This window comes from Cetorhinus maximus, chromosome 2 (assembly GCF_964194155.1).
Source record: "Cetorhinus maximus chromosome 2, sCetMax3.hap1.1, whole genome shotgun sequence".
Lineage (NCBI taxonomy): Eukaryota > Metazoa > Chordata > Chondrichthyes > Lamniformes > Cetorhinidae > Cetorhinus > Cetorhinus maximus.
The window spans coordinates 132,572,427-132,595,401 of record NC_135880.1 but is presented as its reverse complement, the minus strand read 5'-3'; the positions used below and the strand labels follow the sequence as shown (position 1 = coordinate 132,595,401).

Below are 22,975 nucleotides of genomic sequence, written 5' to 3'. Positions count from 1 at the left end.
TTTTAAAACAAGTTTGTTTGAAATATCGTTACTGCCTGTTTAGTCTAAGGCTGATCTAGGTAGCAGAGAATGTGAAGCTCAATGCAAAGGTTATATCACCACATTAAATAACAAACACGGCAACATTTAAACATTATTGCACAAGCTTATTGCAAATGCCTTGCTGCTATTGTTTCATAAACCCACCCACTCCCAGCGGACTCTGAAGACACCTGAGCTTAACATGAACGCAGAAAAGGTTATGACCCGCAGCAAGCAAAACTCAACAGAAAACACAACCGGGTCTTTAAAAAAATATTTATATATGTTATATAGTTCTGTTGCTGAATTCTTTCCTTACCACGCTTAGGTCTGGGGAAACTGTCGTGCAAGTGAAAGACGACTTTCTCCACAAAGTGCTGAATATTGCTGTGCTCCGGACCCCTGACAAAGACCATCCAGTCGTGGGTGAAACCTTCCACCGTGGGTTTTTTCCGAACCTGGGCCCGATGGCCTAGCTCCAGTTTAACCTGAACAGCGGCACACTGAAAGGGAGAGAGAGAGAGACAGCACATTAAACACGAGCAGGAGCCTCGGCGCCGGGAGCCCGGGATATGGAGAGAGAGAGTGGGGCGGGGGGGGGGTAGGGGGTCCAACGGCGACAGGAGCGGCGAAAGGCGCCAGGGCTCCTCCGAGCCTCCCTCTCTCCCCCTGCACTTGGACACCATGGGGGAAGCTGGCCGCTTTTTGCAATCTTCAGGCATGTGCCAACAACAACAAAAAAAAAACTCCGGGCAAGAAAATATATAAAACACCCTGTCAGCTACGGGCCACTTGGCAGCAGAGATGTTGTGTCTTTTTGCGGGTTACTTACCGAGGCGGCCATCCTCACACACACACACAGAGAGAGGGAGGGAGGGAGAGACAGGCCTCAGAGGCAGTTGATGCAAAGTGGAGAGTTGCTGTGGGGGTTTGGTATGAGAGTACAGACGGAGCCCCCGCCGATGGCGGACATTGTATATACACTCACTCACACTCTCTCTCTCTCACTGTGTGTGTGTGTCTCTGTCTCTTATTACTGACTGAGAGGGAGTCCGGCCGCCCCGAGCATGCGCGTTGCCCCCCCCTCCCTCTCTCAGACAGGCAGAGCACCTTCAACACTGGATACAATCAGCTCTCTCACTGAGAGAGCGAGCCCAGTGCACAAATACCAGGGTAAAATCAACCCCATGCCCACACAGGTACACATATATACAAACACTAAACACAGGCACTGAGAAGCAAGTACATATTTATTGTTATTGCTGTGAAAGACCCAGCTGGAAAGTGTACAGACAGAAAGGCCAGCTCGAAGGGAAAATAAACCTTCCCCGGCAATTGAAAGGACTTGTAAACAATATTTGCTGGGGGTAAGAAGAAAAAATATATAATCCCATCATAGGGGAGGTGTGATCATTTTTATGGAGAATGATAAAATGCACAGCCAGCCTCTGTGAAAAGAAACGTGGGCGGTTTCTCTGCTAAAGTCACGCCGTGTGGATGGTCGGCTATATTTCCACAACAGTGACATCAGTAGTGTGAACAGCTGGGGAATACTGAGATCGGATTTATGCCGACAAATCCCAGAAAGAAACGAATCCCTTTCTTCATCCCTTTGCCTTTCTTGTCATTTATTGGTCTTGGTGCACAGGACACAGGGGATCGGAAAGCGTGCGCTACAAGCTCCGCATCACTGCCGCTATTCAGCCCACAGGGGGCGGCAAGCGGACGATGTGGAAGGACACTCCGCACAAACATTGCTTTCAGAGCAGCAGAGATAAAGCAAAACAATACGCTTTTCTGTGGGAAGCAATGATCTAACGTATTCAAACTCTCACTAGATGAAAAATGTAAATGAATTTTAACGTGAATTAATAAAGTGCATTTCTCAATGAAAGACCTTGCAAAAATACAGGAGGTAAATCTGCCAGATGAAAGACACCTGAGAATCCTGGAGCAAAGGGACCGAAAGATATTCCCCTCACAAGTAAGTCGTCTGAGTCTGAACAGGAACCCTCTCGAAATGTCAACAAAATATTTTCGGGTCATAAAAGCGGCTGTTCGTTATTCATTAGGTTGCCTAAGAGTATTATTTCGATTCTGGAACAAAACTCGGCAACATGGCTCATCACATCATTGGACTGACTATCAGCACATTAAATCAGATATGATCAACTCAATGGGCTACATTTCAGAATTTGTAAAATAGTAGAAACACCGAAGAAACGTTCGGCACCGCGTTTTAAATATATCTATTACATGAGTTTAATATTCATCCATCAGTTGGTACGAAAGTAGTTTATTTATTTCTACCCGCATTTTGTACGAGCTGTTTATTTACTGGAATAGGAAGAAGTGCCGCTGTGTAACAGTCTTCACCGTCCGGGCCCTTTGACATATGTAAATACTGATGAAAGTCTGGCGCTTGCTGACTATACGTCTGAAATGAGATTTATAAACTGAATCTACTTTTAATCGTACGGTCCTAATACTGAGCACGATGCATCCTTCAAAACATTTTCTGCATTTGTCGGTTCGTTTCCACGCACTGGCTGCTTATTCTGCGCATAAGTCAACACTTCCGGTCCGTATACTTAGATGTATTTATTGGGCGCGTCAATAAATCGATAACTATTAAATTGCAGTCTAGTTCAGGCCACAGTTCTTCAACATAACATTCTGCATTCGACGTTATTATTCCTGGTTTAGCCGCAGTGCACTTAAATCAACGTTTAATAACTTTGTAACAACTTTCTTCATTATGGTAAACTTCTTTAACCGCCCGCGACATCCCCCAACCAGCCGCAAGCTGAGAAGATAAAGTGAAGAACATTTATATAACGCCTGTCATATGTTCTCATGACCTCCCAAAGCGCTTTACAGCCAATGGATTTCTTCTGACGCATAGTCCCTTATTATCTTGTGGGCAAAGGACGCAGCCAATTTGCTCCCATCGAAGTCCCACAAACGTCAATAAAGTGAATGATCAGTTAATCTCTTTATTTCATGTTGGTTGGGGGATGCCAGCTCGGGCAGTATTTTGCTTCGGCGTCATTAGCGGAATCCCCTGTTCTTCTTAAAATGGTGCCATGGGATCTTTTGCCTATACCTGGGTAGGTAGACAGTACCTCCAGCATCATTACACTGGAGTGTCAGTTTAGATTGTTGTTTCACAAAGATGTTGCCTCTAGTTCTTTTGATAATCACTTTAAATCTGATTATCAACCTACCTTTCTGCCACTGGGCAAATTCTCTTTATTTATTCTATCAAAACCATTCATGATTTTGAACACCTCCTTCAGACCTCCTCTTAACATTCTCTAACTTCTACAGTCTCTCCAGACAACTGAAATTCCTTATCTCTTGTACCATTCTAGTAAATCCTTTCTGCACCCTCTTCAATACTCTTCCTGATGCATGGTATCGAGAACTGACACATGTTATGCCCACAGCCAATGTTAATTGCTGCGCAGACCAAATCCCAGAGGGAAACTTGGCTTATGGGCCACAACCTTTTTTTTGTATTCTGAAACGGAAAAGAAGATGTACCAATCTCAGCAGTAAGAGATCCAGTAACACTTGTAGGATTTTTACAAATTAAAAATAAAAGTTTTATTAATAAAAAATAAAAGAAAATTTAAGCACACAAGATTACAGTTACACAATTAAGGCTCGTCTTACAAAACATTCCCTGGAAAACTCTCTACTTGGTCAAACCCACAAGTAACCACTTTCCAGGCAACACTCCCTTGTAGATGTTTATATTTGAAATCCAGTAATATTACACAAGACAAACTGCTGTAGCTTCAATAAAGGTGTACCACATGACCTTTACCCTCTTGCACTCTGTGGTGGAATCCACTTCAGAATAAAACTGCTTACTGCAGCCCAAGACTTTTCCAGTTTGCCTGGATAGGTGATTCAAACTGCATCCTCTCCCAGCACAAGGCTCCAGCTATCTCAACAGCTCAAACAGCTTCAGCTATCTCCAGCGCAATAGCTATTCAGCTCAACGGCTATCTCTAGCTTAACAGCCTTACACAGTAACTCTAATATATGTTTTTTTCCCTTTCATCTCAGTCTCATTGTTCTTTTGAAACTCAAATCCTTCCAAATATAAGATATTTCATGTTTCCATCTTGCCTTTGTGGTTGGGTCAATAAAATATCATATCCCCACCACTTGATTACCTATGGACTTCTGCAAGATGGAAACATTTTACTTGGTACCTCTGACTCCCCTTTGATATTCAAACAAACTCTCGATTTACCTAAAAATGCAAATGTTAGATCTAACCTATTTACTTGTGCTCAACTTAACACTTCTATCCTTTTCATGTTTCCACAGCCCCCAGACAACCTGACTGTTATCAAACTCTTGCCCAGCCTAATTAAATCACACACACACAGATACCCAGACTTCTTTACAGAATAACACAATATTCCCCAAAATTAAAAAAATAACATCCATTCTCACACAAAGCACTCTAGATGAAGTCTAATCAGTGTGTTTTATTAAGGTTCAGCATAACTTTGTTGCTTTTGTACTCTACTGTTTTATTTATAAAGCCAAGGATCACATCCAAATGCTTTTTAACAGCCTTCTGAACTTCTACCACATTGAAGGATTTGTGTACACACACCCACAGGTCCCTCTGTTCCCGCATCTGCTTCCAAGTTGTACCATTTGGTTCATATTGCCTCTCCTCATTAATTGAAAGTTTATTTTTTAAAACCGTAACACACATGAGACATTGATCCATGGAAAAAAATACAATTAGCAGACCATCAGATAGACCACTGCCACTGCCAACTGCACCCCCCCACCCCCACCCCTACCATTCAGTTAAAGCAAACTAAGCAGTGAAGAGGCATATCAGGATGCATCATGGTATTACCCAGGCTTGGCTAAGTTGCAGATGTAAGTTTTAAAAGGGCTTGAATATCACCTTGAATATCTAGCCTATGGGTCAGTTCATGATAAAGCTAATGAATGTGACCTTGGGTCAGGATAAAATAAATTGATGAATGGTCTATGAGTTATACTGTAATAAGCCAGATTGCTTAACCTCAGGGTCAAGCCAAGTCATGCAGATGACTTGGCACAGCAGCAAAATATCAGGATAGATAAGCAAAGTTTACTTTTTGGAATGAACTGTGAACATTGTTTGTGCTAAAGGTCAGGTCATTCCGTGATTGTTTTACAAATTCCTCTATAATTGCAGAGGTGATGAACAGGTCATTCCATGTTTATGTTGTAGCCTCATTTGTAATTAAGGATGTAACAATTAGAAATACAAGATATGAACACATTGTGAGTTAATGATGAGTTAACCCAAAGATGGTATATTTACCGGCAGAAACTGTGTAACTTTGAATTCCCACTTGTGCACATGTGTACTAAATAAAGAACTGTTGCTGAATCTACTTACAGTCAAGTGTCTTTTAGATACTCCACAACAGCAGTTGTCAGTAATAATTTATCCTGGAGATGTTGTCCATATTTTGATACCTTTCAGCAGTATTATCTTCAAACCATTTTAACTAGCTACATTTATATTGTTGCAACATTTGAAATCTTTTTGTGTTATATTAGAATATTGTTTGAAATTGGATGTGTTGCCAAGGGGACCCAGGAAATTGCAGTAATTCACCAAGCTTATCTCAACATCACCCTTCAGACTTCCATCTCTACCTTCGAGGAGTAGGGGAGCAGCAACATCATGTGAACTCATGCATTTTCCTGACTTGGACACATAACAGCAATTATTAATCATTGATGCTTCAATATACTAGAATTCTATACCAAATACCATGGTGCAGAGATTATCACTATGAGGACTGCAAGGGCTCAAGAAGAATGCCTACCAGGTTTTCAGGGCAACTAGGGTTCGAAAGCAAAAGCAGCCTTTCCAGCATTGCCTATACCCTGAGAACAAATTTCAAAAATATGTAACTGCACTTCTTGATTCTATGTAGGAACAAGAAATTAGCTTTATTGCAGAAAATTACATTGTTATTTCAAATAAGAACATAAGAACTAGGAGCAGGAGTAGGCAATTCAGCCCCTTGAGCCTGCCCTGCCACTCAACACGATCATGGCTGATCTCATTTCGGCCTCAACTCCAATTTCCCACCCTCTCCCCATAACCTTTCAACCCGTTACTAATTAAAAATCTGTCTATCTTCTCCTTAAATTTATTCAGCGTCCCGGCATCCACTGCACTCTGAGGTAGTGAATTCCACAAATTCATATAAATAAATGTTTTATTTGTGCTTACAAGTGCATTATTTTTACAGAAATAGATCTGACATTGCAAATGTTCAGAGTGCACAGATGATTGCAAAGTTGCTTTAAAATGTGGAATTATGTTTAGTTTTAGTAGATCACATTTTCAAATTCTAAAAAGTAATATTTTAATTTTTTTATTTGTCTTTTTAATCATTCTTAGGGCAGATATGGAATGGGTACATGGAGAGTAAGGTCTTCTCTAAACTACATCAACAATGTTTCTTTAGCACAGCCTTCGAAGTGCACCCTCTGCTGCACAGTGTGACACTTCCATTTCCTACACCTGACACCCTGAGAAATATCACTAATGTCTCATTAATTACTATAGGAATCTAGGCAATTTTGTGCCATGGGTTTGTGCCCAAGCTAGAGTGAACCTGCTGAAAATCATTACACATAGCATTCTTATACCTGGGAGAGACAGAGATATGAACCTCGTATTTTAGCAGTGTGTAGCGGTGTCAGATCCAATTTCCGGAGGTAACAGTGCTGTAGTTTTACACATTGCAGCAAGTAGTCACCCCAAACTATAAATTTTAAATATAATCGCAAAATGGTGAAAAATATCAAAATTAAGCTGTTCAAAGTGATGAGGTTGACATGTTACTGTGCTTGTAGCGTTCTGTGCTTAGTTCAGTGCTGGGTGATCGCACCTCAGAGCTCAGTTTGTGTTTTTGCAGCTGTGTTGATATCATAGGGATGTTCTTAAAGTAGCTGCCAAAAATACATATTTGTTATAAAGGTCACAAAACAGTTGAATTCATGTTGAAGTTCTGGACAGAAATGGAACAATAAGGATGTGGGTGGATAGATCGAGACCAAGTGATAAGATTTTAGTGAAGCAGAATCTACCAGTCAGAAATGTGCAGTGATATGGCAGAATGGAGAAAATTGCATTGAAACAGAACTATAAACTTGGCAGAATCTGATTATCAACTCTCATTGGATTTATTTTCCCACACTAATTCTGTCTTACTAATATCTCCAGAGATATAAATACACTCTGCCTCAAAAACTCATAGCTGTTAATTTGCATAGTACTTTAATAAAACACTTGAACTTTGCCAGGAAGATATACTAAAGGAATCTTTTAATAATCTTTTAAATGCAACAAAATGAAAATAATTATTGGCAATATTAGTGGATGATTGCCTAATATGCTCATGTGATATTCTTCTATCTGTTATTTTGGTGGTCAGAGGAACGTCAAATGAACATATTAAATGTTTGCTGATATCAAAAATAATAATTTCTAGGATATCCTCTATTATTCAGGATATAATTAAAATAACTTACTTACATGTAGGAAATACTTTACATTCAACACTTATGTTCTCTTTTAAGACCACAGTGTATTATAAATGGTTACAAGATAATAGAAATCGGTGTAAGACTTTTTAATATCAGAGCTCAATATGGAAAATTGGAAACATGGAACTAGAAGACTAAGACAGAAACATATGAAATATACTAAATAGACAGCAATACAAAATGGTTGACAAATGCAGGGAAAAAATTAAGAAAGCAAGTGCCAAGATTAAGGGAGAAGATTAGGTTTAGCATTTCCCCTGATATTGAATTAATCCAATTAAAGTTGCTGTTTAGTTAGAAATAGCTTTTTATAGAGCAAAATTGTAAGTGCAAATTAATACTATGCTGAACAAAATCAAGCAATCTTATTAAATGAATCAATGTTTTAGATCATCAGATAAAAACGTAGAAGATTTGGATTAATCTTTCCATGCCATTTCAGGTCACACATCTTCTGCCTCCTGACATTTTGGCACCTTCAAGATTTTGGAGTTGACTTTAAGCTGACATTTTGAATTCACAGTTATTGGCAAGGAAATGCAAGACAAGACAGAAATTCAAACTGAGAAGAGTTGACGACTGACAAGTGGAAGGAATCAGTTGCAGTTGTTTAGGAAAAGGAAAAAGACTAAGATTTCCAGAAAAGACAGATGCAAGCAGCATGGAGAACTAAAAGAACTTCCAGCGGTATAATGTTGGAACTTTGTGGGGAAGTACATCTGCCAAAAATATCAAAAGGATACAAATGATACAGAACTGATAAACTGCAAGTTTCATGTTTAACAACTCAATGTAAAACAGGAAAATAGGTAAATAGTGGTAAATATTTTGTAAGTAAAATAGAACATTTGTGTTCCAAAGAAAGAGAGTTTAAGCTAATAATACCAGTTCTGCTGCCAATAATTACAGCTACAAATGAACATAATTCTTTGAAAACTGCTGAGCGAAAAGCAGAATAATTTCAAACACAGACTGAGTACTTGTATTTGTTTCAGCAAGAAATAGGTATAATTTTAAAAAACATGATTTACCTTTGTAAAATTTTAGTAAGTAAATGGAGGAAGGGGTTTGTGAATCTTACTTACAGTTGTAACTTACACACTGATTATTATACAGATAGTCACCTAGAAGTACAGAACTTAAGTATTGTTGAAAAAAAGACATGCTGTTGAAGCTTTTTGTCTTGCGCTCATCAGAACAGATGCAAGAATGCCAAATTTCCAAGGGAGTAACAATTGGTTGGCAAGTCAACTTTGATTTGTCAAGATGTTGCCATGGAGAATGCAACAGAGAACTATTGTCCCCCATGCTATTGCTTAATTCAAAAAAACGTGCATTGCCTGGACATGCTCCTTGTGCCTGCAGAGAACAGGTCTCTGCATATGACCTTCCATCCTGTGTTGAAATTCACCATTCAAATGGAGCAGTCTAATGAGCTCCCTTTCCTCAGCATGCTAGTTGAGAAATTCACTGGGTTCTCTACTAGCCTCTACTACAAGCCTACCTTCACTGGTCAATATACAAGTTGGGATTCTGAAAGCTCCATGTGCTATAAGATTGGTCTCATTGGCAATCTTGTAAATAGGGCTCAAGCCATTTGCTCACTGTGTAAGATAGACACTGAAGTAGGGCACATCAAAGTTATCCTGTGGGATAATGATTACCCCAATCAGATCATTGTTCATTGTGTATCATGCATACTCATAAATGGGCTTATGGCTTTCACTTTCGGACCCAAAAATGCCCAGTCTATCTCAAATTACCCTTGAAGGGTAAGGCATCTCAAAAACTTGAGCAATAGGTGAAGCCAGCCATTTCACATTGCTACTATGTAGTAGCAACACGAGTGGTATTTTCTACTAACAGGATGCTTCCATCATGCCAAAAAGAGGTTCTGCCTTCCACACAATTGAGTAGTGTAGTATATGAATTTCAGAGCCAAGGCAATGCAATGTATGTAGGCCATACATCTGAATAACTGGCGGATCATATCAAACAGTACGTCCCTTCATCTGTTCTCAAAAGGCAGAGTACTGACTGTATTCAACGAGCCCATGCTTGCAAAATTCAGAACATAATGTCTAACATTAGATGTGTTTCTGCGATTAGACAGCAATTGCTGAGCAATCCCGAGCGAACTAAGGATTAAACTAACAACTAATTTAAGATCATCAGTTGGGCTCACAATGTGGCTCACTTCCACTTTCTAGAAGCTACATATATTCATAGGCAGGATCCTGTCCTCTGCAGGCAAATGGAACATGTTGAGTCATTGCACCTTTTTTGAATTAAACAAAAGCGTGGGGTGCAATAGCATCCTGGTGCATTCTCTATGGCAATACGGAGAGAGTTGACTTGCCTACCAATCAGCACCCTTTTCTCATGCAGTATAGATTGTTGCTCCCTTTGAAAATTGGCATTCTCTCAGTTTAATAAACAGGCAATGATCAGTATTGTCACTAGATTATATAACAGTGGCATCTATACAAAATGTATGAGCTGAGTTCAGACTTTTTTTAATGGAATGCCAACGTAAGAAACTCTACAACCATCACAACCACCAGTTACTACTATCACATTCCCGTACTTCAAAAAAAAATTATGAGAATTCCTGTCTAAATACTTAGGGCTGAAATTTTGCCATGGAGGTGAGAAATAGGAGCTGGGACTATCTTTGGGTCAGAGACCCACTTCAGGGTTGGGAGGGGGATATAATTAAAGATAAATTTTTGAGTGGGTGAGCTCTTAATTGGCAAGAAGATGGGTTTCTTGTCCAAGTAAGGGCAGTTGGTGAGCTGTTGAAGCTGGAGGACCAATCAGAGCCTTCTTGCTTCAGAGGAGCACCTGCCTGCAGTACCAGTTAAGTAGCTGAGATGGTGCCTCAAACAGAAGATGCCCCCTCAGCCACCTTTAAAAATTTTAATAAAAAACAGTAAAAGCAGCCAGGTCACCATTGTAGGGGAAGGGGTGAGGGGGTGGGGTTGAGTCCCTCTTAGGGTGGCCTTTGGCTGTACCCCCACACAGACAGGCAGAGTGGGCATGTGGGCCTGCCAAGAGTGCCGGTATGCTGGCCTGCCACTGGGTTCCTGCCTCCAGGCATTTGATCTGCCAACCCACTCCCTCTGTTACTTTGGGAAGCTGGAGGCTAACTGGAAAGTTCCATCAGCCTTCTAAACTCACCTTTAACAAAGCTCTCAATGAGCCTAATTTCCTGCCTGCCTTGTGGCATCGGGGAGCCTTCCCAGGGCCCAAACTTATCTCCTCCAAAATATTTGGCCTCTGTTGCCACGTTCTGCAGGGGCAGGGGTGTTAAAAATTCAGCCTTTAAAAGCAAACATTTTATGCCACAATGCTGGCATCTTGTGTAAGTTGTCATTATTCATGAAAACCTTAACACTAAGTATCAGCAAACCACTAACTATAGGAAGCTTATTGCTGAACCAAACTTTGTTATTTTAAATGTCAGTTTTTTGGATAGGATATTGAAGTTAGAAATCCTGTAATTACCTAAGAAATGGATGCTGTTGTATGAGGTGAGGTTGAAGAGAAAGGAGAATGGACAGGAGTTTCCCTCAGAATGGCATGAGCTAAGATAGATTGAATGTCCTTGTTTTTTATTAATGTTCTGATGGATTACATGATCAATACTCTTCATTGCTGAGTTCTTGAACTCAATTGTGTCACTGTAAGAAGGTGCTGTGCTAAATGCTAAGGAGAAAAAAAATGACAAGAATGTCATGTTCAGGTTTTATTGTGAGTCTGTTTCAAGCTGGATCGGTATGACATTAGCAAAGGCCCGATATTAGGAAACCTATATATCTTCTTGGCCAGACATTCATACAATTATTCGTGATCTGGTTATAAGAATAATAGAAAATTGAGAAGACATTGAAACATCTTCTACCAATGAGGCAACATCATTATTTTCCTTCACTGTTACAATAACATTGAAGTGTAGAATGGTAGAAAACAAAAAGATGTTTGGCTGTTGCACTTCAAGTTTGACCATGAAGGGACACATCACCATGCTTTGTTAAGATGTAAGAAAAGCACTTTAACATTTTTGAAACTTTTAACATTTTTTGTTTGAGGACATATATCCTATGTTTTTCATCTTCTTATTCTCCCTCAGTAGTTAAGGACATAAGAGCAAGAGTAGACCATTCAGCCCTTCAAGTCTGTTTTTCCATTCAATTACATTGTAATTGGTCTTTATCTTAATGCCATCTACCCATTTTGGTTCTGTAATCCTGCATTCCCTTGCCTAACAAAAATCTATCAATCTCAATTCTCCAGGTTATGCATCTCCTGCATCCAAGAGACTTCGGTAGAAGCAGTGTTTATGCCTGTCAATTACACTCTTGGCTCTTGGAGAGCAACCAACCATAGAGTTTTCATCCAATTTTCTTGGAACAATCAGGAGACACTTGAATTCTGTACATTATATTCCCAAGATGTTGAGATGGAAAACACAGTGGAGTTGGGGATACTATGTCCCATACTCCAGGATCAAGTAACAGAAAAGTATCTGGAAACAAAAGAAAAAGTGAAGATCAGTGTATAATGAATCAATTTTATATCACAATCTAGACCAAATCGGAAGTGCTTCATCATGTTGCTTCACTTTCTTAATTTGTTTATAACATGTTTTGATCAATTAATAAAATAATGGCTATCTGCCATCTATTCAGCTTCTTTTCAGTAAATCTTATTCCATTGTTTAATAACTGCCTTTTTTCAAAAAAGACAATTGAAATCTGAAGATTGTCGCTGCTGGAGAATATAATCTTTTTAAGTTTGGACACCAGTTTTAAGAGAGACGCTGAGTAAAACCATAGAAATTCCTGTAAGTTCAGGACAACATTTTTAAAATATTGCTCTGCTGGCTATGTAGGGATTACTTCCTCTTCTCTCCTTCCCCATTGCAGCTCTGGATTAATCTTCTCTCAGCAAATGTGAGCACCCTGAATCAGAATCAATGGACTCTGAATGGGGACATACGGACTTTTAGGGACAGGAAATTGTTATTTGGCCTTACAAACCCACATGTTGGGATGATCTTGTTGAAACATATAAGATCCTGAGGGGACTTGATACGGTGGAATCAAGGCGGATGTTTCCTCTTGTGAGAAATATTCACAATAACTAAGGGACGCAGCTTAAGTAAGAGGTCTCCCTTTTAAGACAGAGATAGGAAGAAATGTTTTCTCTCAGAGGATCATTAGTTAATGAAGCTCTCTCCCACAGAAAGTAATGGAGGCTGGGTCATTGAATCGTTTCATGGCAAAGTTAGATAGATTTTAGGTAGATAAGAGAGTCAAAGATTATGGGGGAACAGACAAGAAAGTGGAGTTGAGACCACAACTGGTTCAGCCATGATCTTGTTGAATGGCCGAGCTGACTCGAGGGATCAAATGGCCTACTCCTGCTCCTAAGCAAGGGACCGCAGAGATGCCCACATTACCCTCACCATAAAATCATAACATCATAGGAAATATGAGCACGAATAGGCCACTTGGCCCATCGAGCCTGCTCCACTTTTCAACAAGATCATGGCTGATCTGATTGTGGCCTCAACTCCACTTTCCTGCCTGCCCCACATAAACCTTGACTTCCTTGTAGATCAAAGATCTGTCAAACTCAGCCTTGAATATTGTTGCAAAAATCAGTTCATAGTTCATATATTTTAGAATATAAATTGTAGTTTTAGGAATTAAAGTCTTGACTGTAGATTAATAGAAGCATCTGATTAAGAAACTGATAAATGCAACTCTAAAGTAAATGCAATTCAAACAAGCTTGGGGTTAATTACAGCTAAAAGATAGCCTGTGTTTGTCTTGCAAGGTCAGAGTTAATAGTGAAAAAGTTGAACAATGAATGATCCATCTCTAAGTTTGTAATGGAGCCCGGGAGTCTGGAGAGAAGTCAATTATGTTCATTAGATATATAAATTATTCCTATGGTTTGTGTTGAAGGAAAATAATTTGTTTGCATCCCAAAGCATACTACATTGCCATTTGGAAAATAATTCAGGGTGGAGCCTTGGTTAGAATTATTAATTGATAAATTAAATCTGAGTGTTTTTGCTGACAGAAGCAGGCAGTTCAGTTTGGGAACAGACAGAGGCAGATGCAGTTTTGGACTGGATGTAGGCTGCAGCTCATTTAGTTGGGAAAGCCAAAGAAAATAAATGCTAGCCAGTTAGACCTGCACTTCAAGCAGAGAAATTCTAACTTCATCGTTCCCCATGTGGTGGGGCTCTACCTCAGTTTGGATTTTGTGAGGGAAAAGCAGCTAGAAGGTTTGCTCTAGCTTTAAGCTAATGGAAGAAATCTAGTGTCTTCACAGAAACTTATGTCAGAAAACAGTCAACAAAGTTAGCTTGGAAAGCTATGGGAAGGCAGTTGGGTATCTGCTGGCAACTACAACAGGGAATTGAGGGATTCACGGTTGTGATGTCTGTAAAGAAAAGGCTGTGTAGCCAAAAAGCTAATGGAAGGACCCCATAGAATCTTACCTCAGAGGATAGCTGGGACACTGAGAAGAATTAAAATGAACTTAAGAGAGCTGTAGCATACATCTGGTTGGTATCAGGAAAAGTGACTGAGCCTTCAAGATTTTGTAAGATAAAGGAGCTATTACTTCCAGCAAACTATTCACAGGACTGGAGATAATTTACAGAACAGCCAGGAAACTGTTCAATGAATGTCCCCTTCAATCCAAACCCAAAGTCACTCCAACCTCAATCGTTGAACTCCAGTATGCAAATGATGCTTGTGTGTGTGTTCACTCAGAAACTGAGCTCTAGGTCATCATCGATTCCTTCTCCAAAGCATTTGAGAAAATGGGCCTTTCACTAAACACCCAGAAAACTAAGGTCCTCTACCAACCAGCTCCCATAGCACAACACCTCGAGTAAGATGAACAGTGAGATCCTGGAAAATGTGGACCTTTTTCCATATCTTAGGAGTCTCCCCTTGACATAGGGAGACACAGATGATGAAATATGCCATCACCTCCAATGTGCCAGCTCAGCCTTTGGCTAACTGAGGAAAAAATATTTGAGGACCAGGATCTCAAACCTGAGATTAAGGTCATGATTTACCATGCAGTGGAAATCCCCGCACTCCTATATGGTTCAGAAGCTTGGTCAACCTACAGCACTCACCCCAATACACTGAAGAAGTACCGCTAGTGTTGCCTTTGCAAGATCTTCCAAATGTGGCTGGAAGAAAGATAGTCTAACTCCACTCCCAAGGCAACATGTCCAGCATCAAGGCACTAATCACTCAAAACCAGCTCCGCTGGGCAGGGCATGTCATTTATCTGCCTGACACCAGACTCCCAAATTAACTGCTCTACTTGGAACTTGGTCGTGGGGGATAATCCCAGGAGGACAATGGAAACAATTTAGGGATACCCTCAGAGCATTCCTGGAGAGGTCAAACATCCCCGCTCATGGGAGCCCCTCGCCTGTGATCGACCAAAATGAAGAAAGCTAATTCAGGAAGGCACAGAACACATTGAGAGAGTTCATTGGGAACACACAGAGGCAAGTTGAGGTATTGCAGAGAGTGCTCAAAGCTCCAAATAACTCATCTACCTGACCTTCCGTGCACCACCTGCCCCACGTGGCAGAATCTGCAGATCACACATGGGACATCAACCATCTCGGAACCCATTGAACTGAAGTGGAAGCAAATCATCCTTGATCCTGCAGGACTGCCTAAGAAATAAGAAGGAAAAGATCAAATCCTTTGAAAACTCCAAGAATTTCTTGGACGATCTTGAATTTATAACCTACTCACTCAGAGTTGAGAGTGTACCACTGAACCAAGGTTCAGACCTAAACAGCTCTCTTTGCTCAGTCATTATCCCCATGAGATAGTAATACAAAGCATTTACAACACAGAAACAACCCATTCAGCCCAACAGGTCCATGCTTCACACAAGTCTCCTCCCACTATTCTTCATCTCACCCCATTAACATATCTTTCTATTCCTTTCTCCCTCATGTGTTTATCTAGCTACATCAATGCTAGTCACCTTAGCTACAAGTTTTGGTAGTGAGTTCCACATTCTAACTGCTCTCTGGGTAAATTTTGTCCTTATTCCCTATTGGATTTATTCATAACTTTCTTATTTCTGTTCGCCCTGCAAGTACAAAGGTCTTCTCCATGTCTACCTTATCAAACCTTTCATAATCTAAAGACCTTGATCAAGTCCATGCAGTCTTCTTTTTTCTAGAGAAAATCTTATTGAATTTTTCATGATAGACATAACCTTTCATTTCTGGTATCATCCCAGTGAATGTTTTCTGTATCTTCCCCAGTGCCTCTATATTCTTCTAATAAATTTGTGGTGAAAATCTAGTTCATAATTAATATGTTTTAGAATATAACTCTTAGTTTTAGGAATACAACTTTGAGATTGGAGGGTAAAGTGTTAATTGGACATTACATTGAGAAACTCATAAACAACCCCTAAGTAAATGCAATTCAAATAGATCTGGGCTAATTACAGTTCAATGTCTAATGAGGTCAGACTTAGAAGTGAGAGGACTTGAACCATGGATGACCCATCTCTGGACCTCTTGGTAGAGCTAGGTTGTCTACTGTTATCTCAATAAAAGAATCTGAAAGCAGCTTTGTGAACACGGATGTTTCCTCATAAACCCAGAGAGCCTAGAGACGGGCAATTACACTCATTAGAAATATAAATTATTCATATAAGTTACAGAATCAAAGAATTGTATTGAAAGTAAAATAGTTAATTTGTTTGAGGACATACCAAAGCATGTCATGTTATCATACAGATGGGCTGTGGGGTAAAAGGTTCTTTTGTTTAAGTTGTCTGTGCGTTTGCTCAGAAAGTAAGCAATTGCAGTTTTGCTTTGGTGTAGGCTGCATCTCACTGGATTGAGAGAGCCACCAGGAGGCTTGCGCTTTAAGAAGAGAAAATACCAACTTTATCATTCACTGCACAGAATGTGAGTGGGGCTCAAGCGCAGTTTGGATTTCATGAGGGGAAAAGCTTCTGAAAGTTTGGCCTAGCTCGTAGCTAGAGGGAGAGGTCTACAGTGGTCTTTATAGAGTCTTGTGGCACAAAGCTGTCAGCAGTTAGCTTGGAAACTGTGAGAAGGCAGTAGGGAATCTGCTGGCAACTAGAACAAGGAGCCAAAGTGTCCACAATTGTGAGGTATCAAATAAAAGTTGGAGGGTTGCTTAGCCAAAAGGTTAACTGAAAGATCCTCCTAAAATATTACATAAGAACTTAAGAAATAGGAGCAGGAGTAGGCCATTAGGCCCCTCAAGCCTGTCCCACCATTCAATGAGATCATTGCTGATCTCCCCTAGGCCTCAACTCCTCTTTCATGTCAGCTCCTCATAGCCCTCAACCTGATATTTCAAAAATCTATCTACCTCCACTTTAAATATTTTCAGTGATCTAGCCTCCACAACTCTCTGGGGTAGAGAATTCCAGACATTCACTACCTTCTCAGAGAAGAAATTCCTTTGCATCTCAATTTTAAATGAGTGTCCCCTTATTCTATAGCTATATCCCCTAGTTGGAGATTCCCGCACTAGCGGAAACATCTTCTTACCATCTACCCTGTCAAGCCCCCTTAGTACCTTGTATGTTTCAATAAGATCACCACCTCTCATTCTTCTAAACTCTAATGAATAAAGGCCTAACATGTTTAGCCGTTCTTGATAAGTCAATCCCTTCATCCCAGGAATCATCCTCGTGAATCTCTTTTGAACCGCCTCCAATGCCAGTATACCCTTTCTTAAATACGGACACCAAAACTGCACACAGTACTCCAGGTGCGGCCTCACCAACATCCTATATAGTTGTAACAAGACTTCCCTATTTTTAAACTCCAACCCCCTAGCAATGCAGGCCAAAATTCCATTTGCCTTCTTAATTACTCGCTGCACCTGCATACTAACTTTTTGTGTTTCATGCACAAAAACACCCAGATCCCTCTGTGCTGCACTTTTTTGGAGTCTCTCTCCATTTAAATAATAGTCTGCCTTTTGATTTTCCCTACCAAAGTGCATGACCTCACACTTTCCTACATTAAATTCCATCTGCCACGTTTTTGCCCACTTACTCAACCTATCTATATCCCCTTGCAGATTCCTTGTGTCCTCATCACAATATGCCCTCCCACCTATTTTTGAATTGCCAGCAAATTTGGATATATTACACTCTGTCCCCTCCTCCAAATCATTGAGGCCCTAGGACTGATCCTTGTGGCACTCCATTGGTTACATCTTTCCAACCTGAAAAAGACCCATTAATCCCAACTCTCTGTCTTCTGTCTGCTAACCAATCTTTAATCCATGCTAATACATTACCCCAATACCATGAGCTCCTTTCTTGTGCAATAACCTTTTATGTGGCACCTTATCGGATGCCTTCTGAAAATCCAAATGCATTACATCTACCGGTTTCCCTTTATCAACTCTGCTTGTTATATCCTCAAGGAATTCTAGAAAATTTGTCAAGCATGATTTCCCTTTCACAAAACCAGGTTGACTCTGTTTGATTGTGTTAAGCTTTTCTAAATGTTCTGTTATTTCTTCTTTAATGATGGACTCTAGCATTTTCCCAATGACAGATGTTAGGCTGACTGGCCTATAGTTTCCTGCTTTTTGTTTCCCTCCTTTCTCGAACAGGGGTGTCACATTGGCGGTTTTCCAATCCGCTGGGACCCTCCCAGAATCCAGTGAGTTCTGACTAATACCACCACTATCTCTGCAGCCACTTCCTTTAAAACCCTTGGATACAGGCCATCAGGTCCTCGTGACTTGTTTGCCTTTAGCCCCATTAGTTTGTCAAATACTTTGTCCCTCGCAATAGAGGCTGTTACAAGATCTTTCCTCCTATTAGCTCCTCGCTCATCTGATATCTTTGGGATGTTTGTAGTGTCCTCCACCGTGAAGACCAATGCAAAATATTGGTTTAAATTATCTGTCATTTCCCTGTTCCCTGTTACCAATTCTCCACTTACATCCTCCAAGGGTCCCAAGCTTACTTTAGCCACTCTCTTTTTATATACCTGTAGAAGCTCTTGTTGTTTGTTTTAATATTTCTTGCCAATTTACTTTCACAATCAATTTTCTCCCTCTTTTTTAGCCACCTGCTGTTGGTTCCTAAAAAACTCCCATCCTCTGGCCTACCACTAGTTTTTGCCTCTTTGTATGCCTTAGGTTTTGATTGGATACTCTCCTTGGCCACCTTTGTTAACCGCAGGTGATTCATCCTTCTCATCGAGCCCTTCTTTGTGACCAAGATAAAGTTTTGCTGAGCATTAGGAAATATCTGCTTAAATGTCTGCCACTGCTCATCCACTGATCTTCCCCTCAGTCTATTTTCCCAGCCCACTTTAGACAACTCTTTCTTCATACCTTAGCTGAAACACTGAGGAGAATTAAAATGAATTCCGGAGAGACGTGGCATACCTTGTGGTTTGGCCTCTAAAGAAGTGAATAACCCTTCAATATTACTGTAATGTATAAGGGAACTGTTGGAGGTGGGGGGGGCGAGGGGGACTAAAAAGTAGAACTGAGTTCATAGCATAAGAAATTATAAACTATTGTGTTAAGTTAATAGTGCTTGCTTTGTTTAATTCTTATATAAAATAAAGGTTATTTTTGTTTAAAAATGTGACATCTCGTAGTATAGTTCTTTCAGTTAATTACAAGGTGTTTGGATTTCTCTTTAAACATCAATGGACTCTAGCAGGATTGTAACAATATAGAGAGCAGAATCATTCAAGATACCCCACGTTTCATCTAACTACAATTTTTCTGCTATCCCTCTTGAAATGAATCACAGGTTTTTTTTTTTTGCATTTTTATGGCCTTATTGATCTGTTCTGCTACTTTTAACAATTTGTGTACCAGTACCCACAGGTCCCTCTGCTCCTCCACACATTATTGACACTTATTTTCTATGGAATATATGGCCTCCCTAGTCTTCCTAAAAAAAGGATCACCTCAAACTTATCTATATTGAAACAGAAAATGCTGGAAAAACTCAGCAGGTCTGGCAGTATCTGTGGAGAGAGAAACAGAGTTAACGTTTCGAGTCCGTATGACTCTTCTTTGGGGCTCTAAAGAAGAGTCATATGGACTTGAAACTCGAAGTAACTCTGTTTCTCTCTCCATAGATGCTGCAAGACATGCTGGGTATTTCCAGATTTTCTGGGTTTTTTTTTCAGATTTCCAGCATCCACAGTATTTTGATTTTATTTATATTGAAGTTCATTTGCCAAGGACACAACCATTTTGCAAGTTTATTATTGTCTTCCTGTATTTTGTTGTAGCTCTCCTCTGTATTAACTATACCCCACAATTTGGTATTGTGCTCAAATTTTGAAATTCCACTTCTGATTCCCAAGTCTAAATCATTTATGTAAATAGTGAACCACAGTGGTCCTAGTATGCCTGTTCAATTTAAATGCTGGCTAAAGTATTGTTGCTTTACACTGATTTAAATATTCTAATTGCTCACCTGCCTCTCCAGAGATGATTGCTCACTCGTAGCTGAACGTGCCTTAGTTAAACCTGGAAACTGGCCCACTGGAGTTGTCTTCCACGCATTTAACCTCCTATCTGTACCTAAACCCATGTGTTCCTCAAGGTTAAAATTCCTCCCAATATGTTCGCCTTTGGCTTGACATCTTCTTTTGTCATGCCTCTGTGAAATGCCTTGGTATGTTAAAAACTATACAAATGGAAGTTATTGTTACTCTGATTTCTTCCACTGCTTCTCCTCTGTTTCAACTGCCTTTGTTTAGTTTAATGCCTACATGTTCCAGTGTAGCCAGTTAACTTGTAGCAATTACTGTACTTATATTCCTGGAATGAACCTTTGGTTTATTGGTAACTTTCTGTCTCTTAGTCATAGAATCGTGGAATAGTCCTGCACAGAAGTAGGCTATACAGCCCTTCAAATTTGCACCAGTTCTTCAGTTCCACTTGTCTGCTCTTACCTCATATCCTGCAATTTTTTCTCCTTCAAGTATTTATTTAATTCCCCTTTGAAGTCTACTATTGAATCTGCATCCATCACCCTATCAGTCAGCATATTCCAAATCTTAACCATTTGTCACATATATGTTTTTCCTCATGTCATATGTAGTTCTGTTGCCAATCACCTGAAATCTGTGTTCCCTGGTTATCAACTCTTCAGCTATTGGAAACAGTTTCTCTTTGTTCACACTAGCTAAACCCTTCATGATTTCAAACAACTCTATTAAATCTCCTCTTAGGCCCCTCAGCTTTAAGGAGAACAACCCCGGCTTCTCAAGTCTATGCACAAAATTGTAATCCCTCATCCCTGGAACCATCTTAGTAAAGTTCTTCTGTGCCCTTTCTACGTCCCCTTGAAGTCTTTTCTTAGATTCCTTGTTATTTTACTACACTTTCAATTTGCATGTCATCTGCAAATTTCAAAATTGTGTCCCAAGTCATCGATACACATGATCTGTTTTCTATCACTTAACCAATTTTGCATCCGTGCTGCTCTTGCCTCTTTTATCCCATGGGCTTCGGTTTTGCTAACAAGCCGTAGATCGGTGTCCTGGTACATTATAAAAATGCAGCTACAGCAAGTGATCAGGAACATAAAAATAAAGAAGTTTTGCCACAGTTGTACAGGGCTTTGGTGAGACCACATTTGGAGTACTGTGTACAGCTTTGGTCTCCTTAAGAAAAGATATAATTGCGTTAGAAGCAGTTCCGAGAAGCTTCACTCAACTGATTCCTGGAATGAAGGAGTTATCTTATGAAGACAGCTTGCACAGGTTGGGCCTATATCCATTGGCGTTTAGAAGAATGAGAGGTGATCTTATTGAAACATATAAGATCCTGAGGGGACTTGACAAGTTGGATGCTGAGGGGATATTTCCCCTTGTGACAGAGGCTAGAACTAGGGGATCCAGTTTAAGTGTAAGGGATCTTCCATTTGAGAAGGAGATGAGGAGACTTTTTTTCATTTAGACACTTTTTAGTCTATGGAATTCTCTTCTCCAGAGAGCACTGGAGGCAGGGTCATTGAATATCTTTAAGGCTGAGTTAGAGAGATTCTTGATTGACAAGAGAGTCAAAGGTTATAGGAGGTAGGCAAGAAAGTAGAGTTGAAAGTAGAGGCAACAATTAGAGCAGCCATGATCATATTAAGTGGCAGAGCAGGTTCAACGGGCGGAATGGCCTATTCCTTGCTCCTAATTCATGTGTTCATTTGTTCGTAAATGGTAATTTATCAAATGCCTTTTAAAAGATCATATACACAACATCAACCACACTGCCACTCTTTTTGTTATCTCAACAAAAAAACTCAATAAAGTTGGTCAAACGCAATTTTCCAATCATAAATCTATGTCGACTCTCCATTATTAGTCCAGGCTTGCCTGAGTGGCTGTTACTTTTCTCTTGATTATTGTTTCTAAAAGCTGCCCTGCTATTGACGTTAAACTGGCTGGCCTATAATAGCCAGGTTTATCCTTCTCCCTTTTTTTGATCAAGGATGCAACACCTGTAATTCTCTGGTCCTTTGGTACCAATTCTGTACCTAAGGAGGATTCGAAGATTTCTACCCCCACTTTTCACAGCAACCAATGATGCATCCCAAGTACTGGGTGACTTACCTATATTAAGTACTGCCAGCATTCCTGGTACCTCTTCTTTATCTATTTTTATCTGATCCAGAATCCTGGCAATCTCCTCATTTACTACAGGTTTAACAAAATTGTCTTTTCCTGGAAAACAGTGATGCAAAGTACTCATTTAGTACCTCAGTTAAGCCTGCTGCCTCCACCGATAGATTTCCATTTTGGTCCTAATCAGCCCATCACTCTTTTGACTACTGTATTATTTTTAATATACCAATATATATTGTATATTATCCTTCTCCCTTTTTTTGATCAAGGATGCAACACCTGTAATTCTCTGGTCCTTTGGTACCAATTCTGTACCTAAGGAGGATTCGAAGATTTCTACCCCCACTTTTCACAGCAACCAATGATGCATCCCAAGTACTGGGTGACTTATGGTTGGTTGTACAGGTGTATGGTTGGAATCCCTTTGGAATCTCTTTAATGTTAATTGCCAATCTATTCCTGTATTGTCTCTTTTCCCCCAAATTTCCCTTTTCACTTGTCCTTTTGCCTTTTTATATTTTATATTACATATTTGTATGATCAAGCTGACATCTGTCACATGGCTCCTTTTTCTGCTTCAGCTTACTCTCTAACTCCTTCATCATTAATAGATGGAGCTCTGGCTTTGGTTGCCCTTCCATTCCCCCATGTGGGAATGTGCCTAAACTTTACCCAAACCAT

The 22,975-nt window shown here is 40.0% G+C and overlaps 1 protein-coding gene across 3 annotated transcripts in view; it reads right to left on the bottom strand.

Annotated features, from left to right (window-relative positions):
* mllt3 (MLLT3 super elongation complex subunit) overlaps positions 1–1,110 on the bottom strand; it is a 158,425-nt gene extending 157,315 nt beyond the window's left edge. For 2 of the 3 annotated variants that reach the window (XM_078569575.1, XM_078569584.1), the window contains exons 1-2: positions 854–1,110; positions 341–524 (exon numbers count right to left, since the gene is read on the bottom strand). In XM_078569575.1, coding sequence (XP_078425701.1) covers positions 341–524; positions 854–865 — 196 coding nt within the window. In that variant the 5' untranslated portion in view covers positions 866–1,110. The remainder of the gene's footprint in view (positions 1–340; positions 525–853) is intronic. The other variant, XM_078569594.1, reaches the window with a different exon arrangement.
* Positions 1,111–22,975: the final 21,865 nt, after the last annotated feature.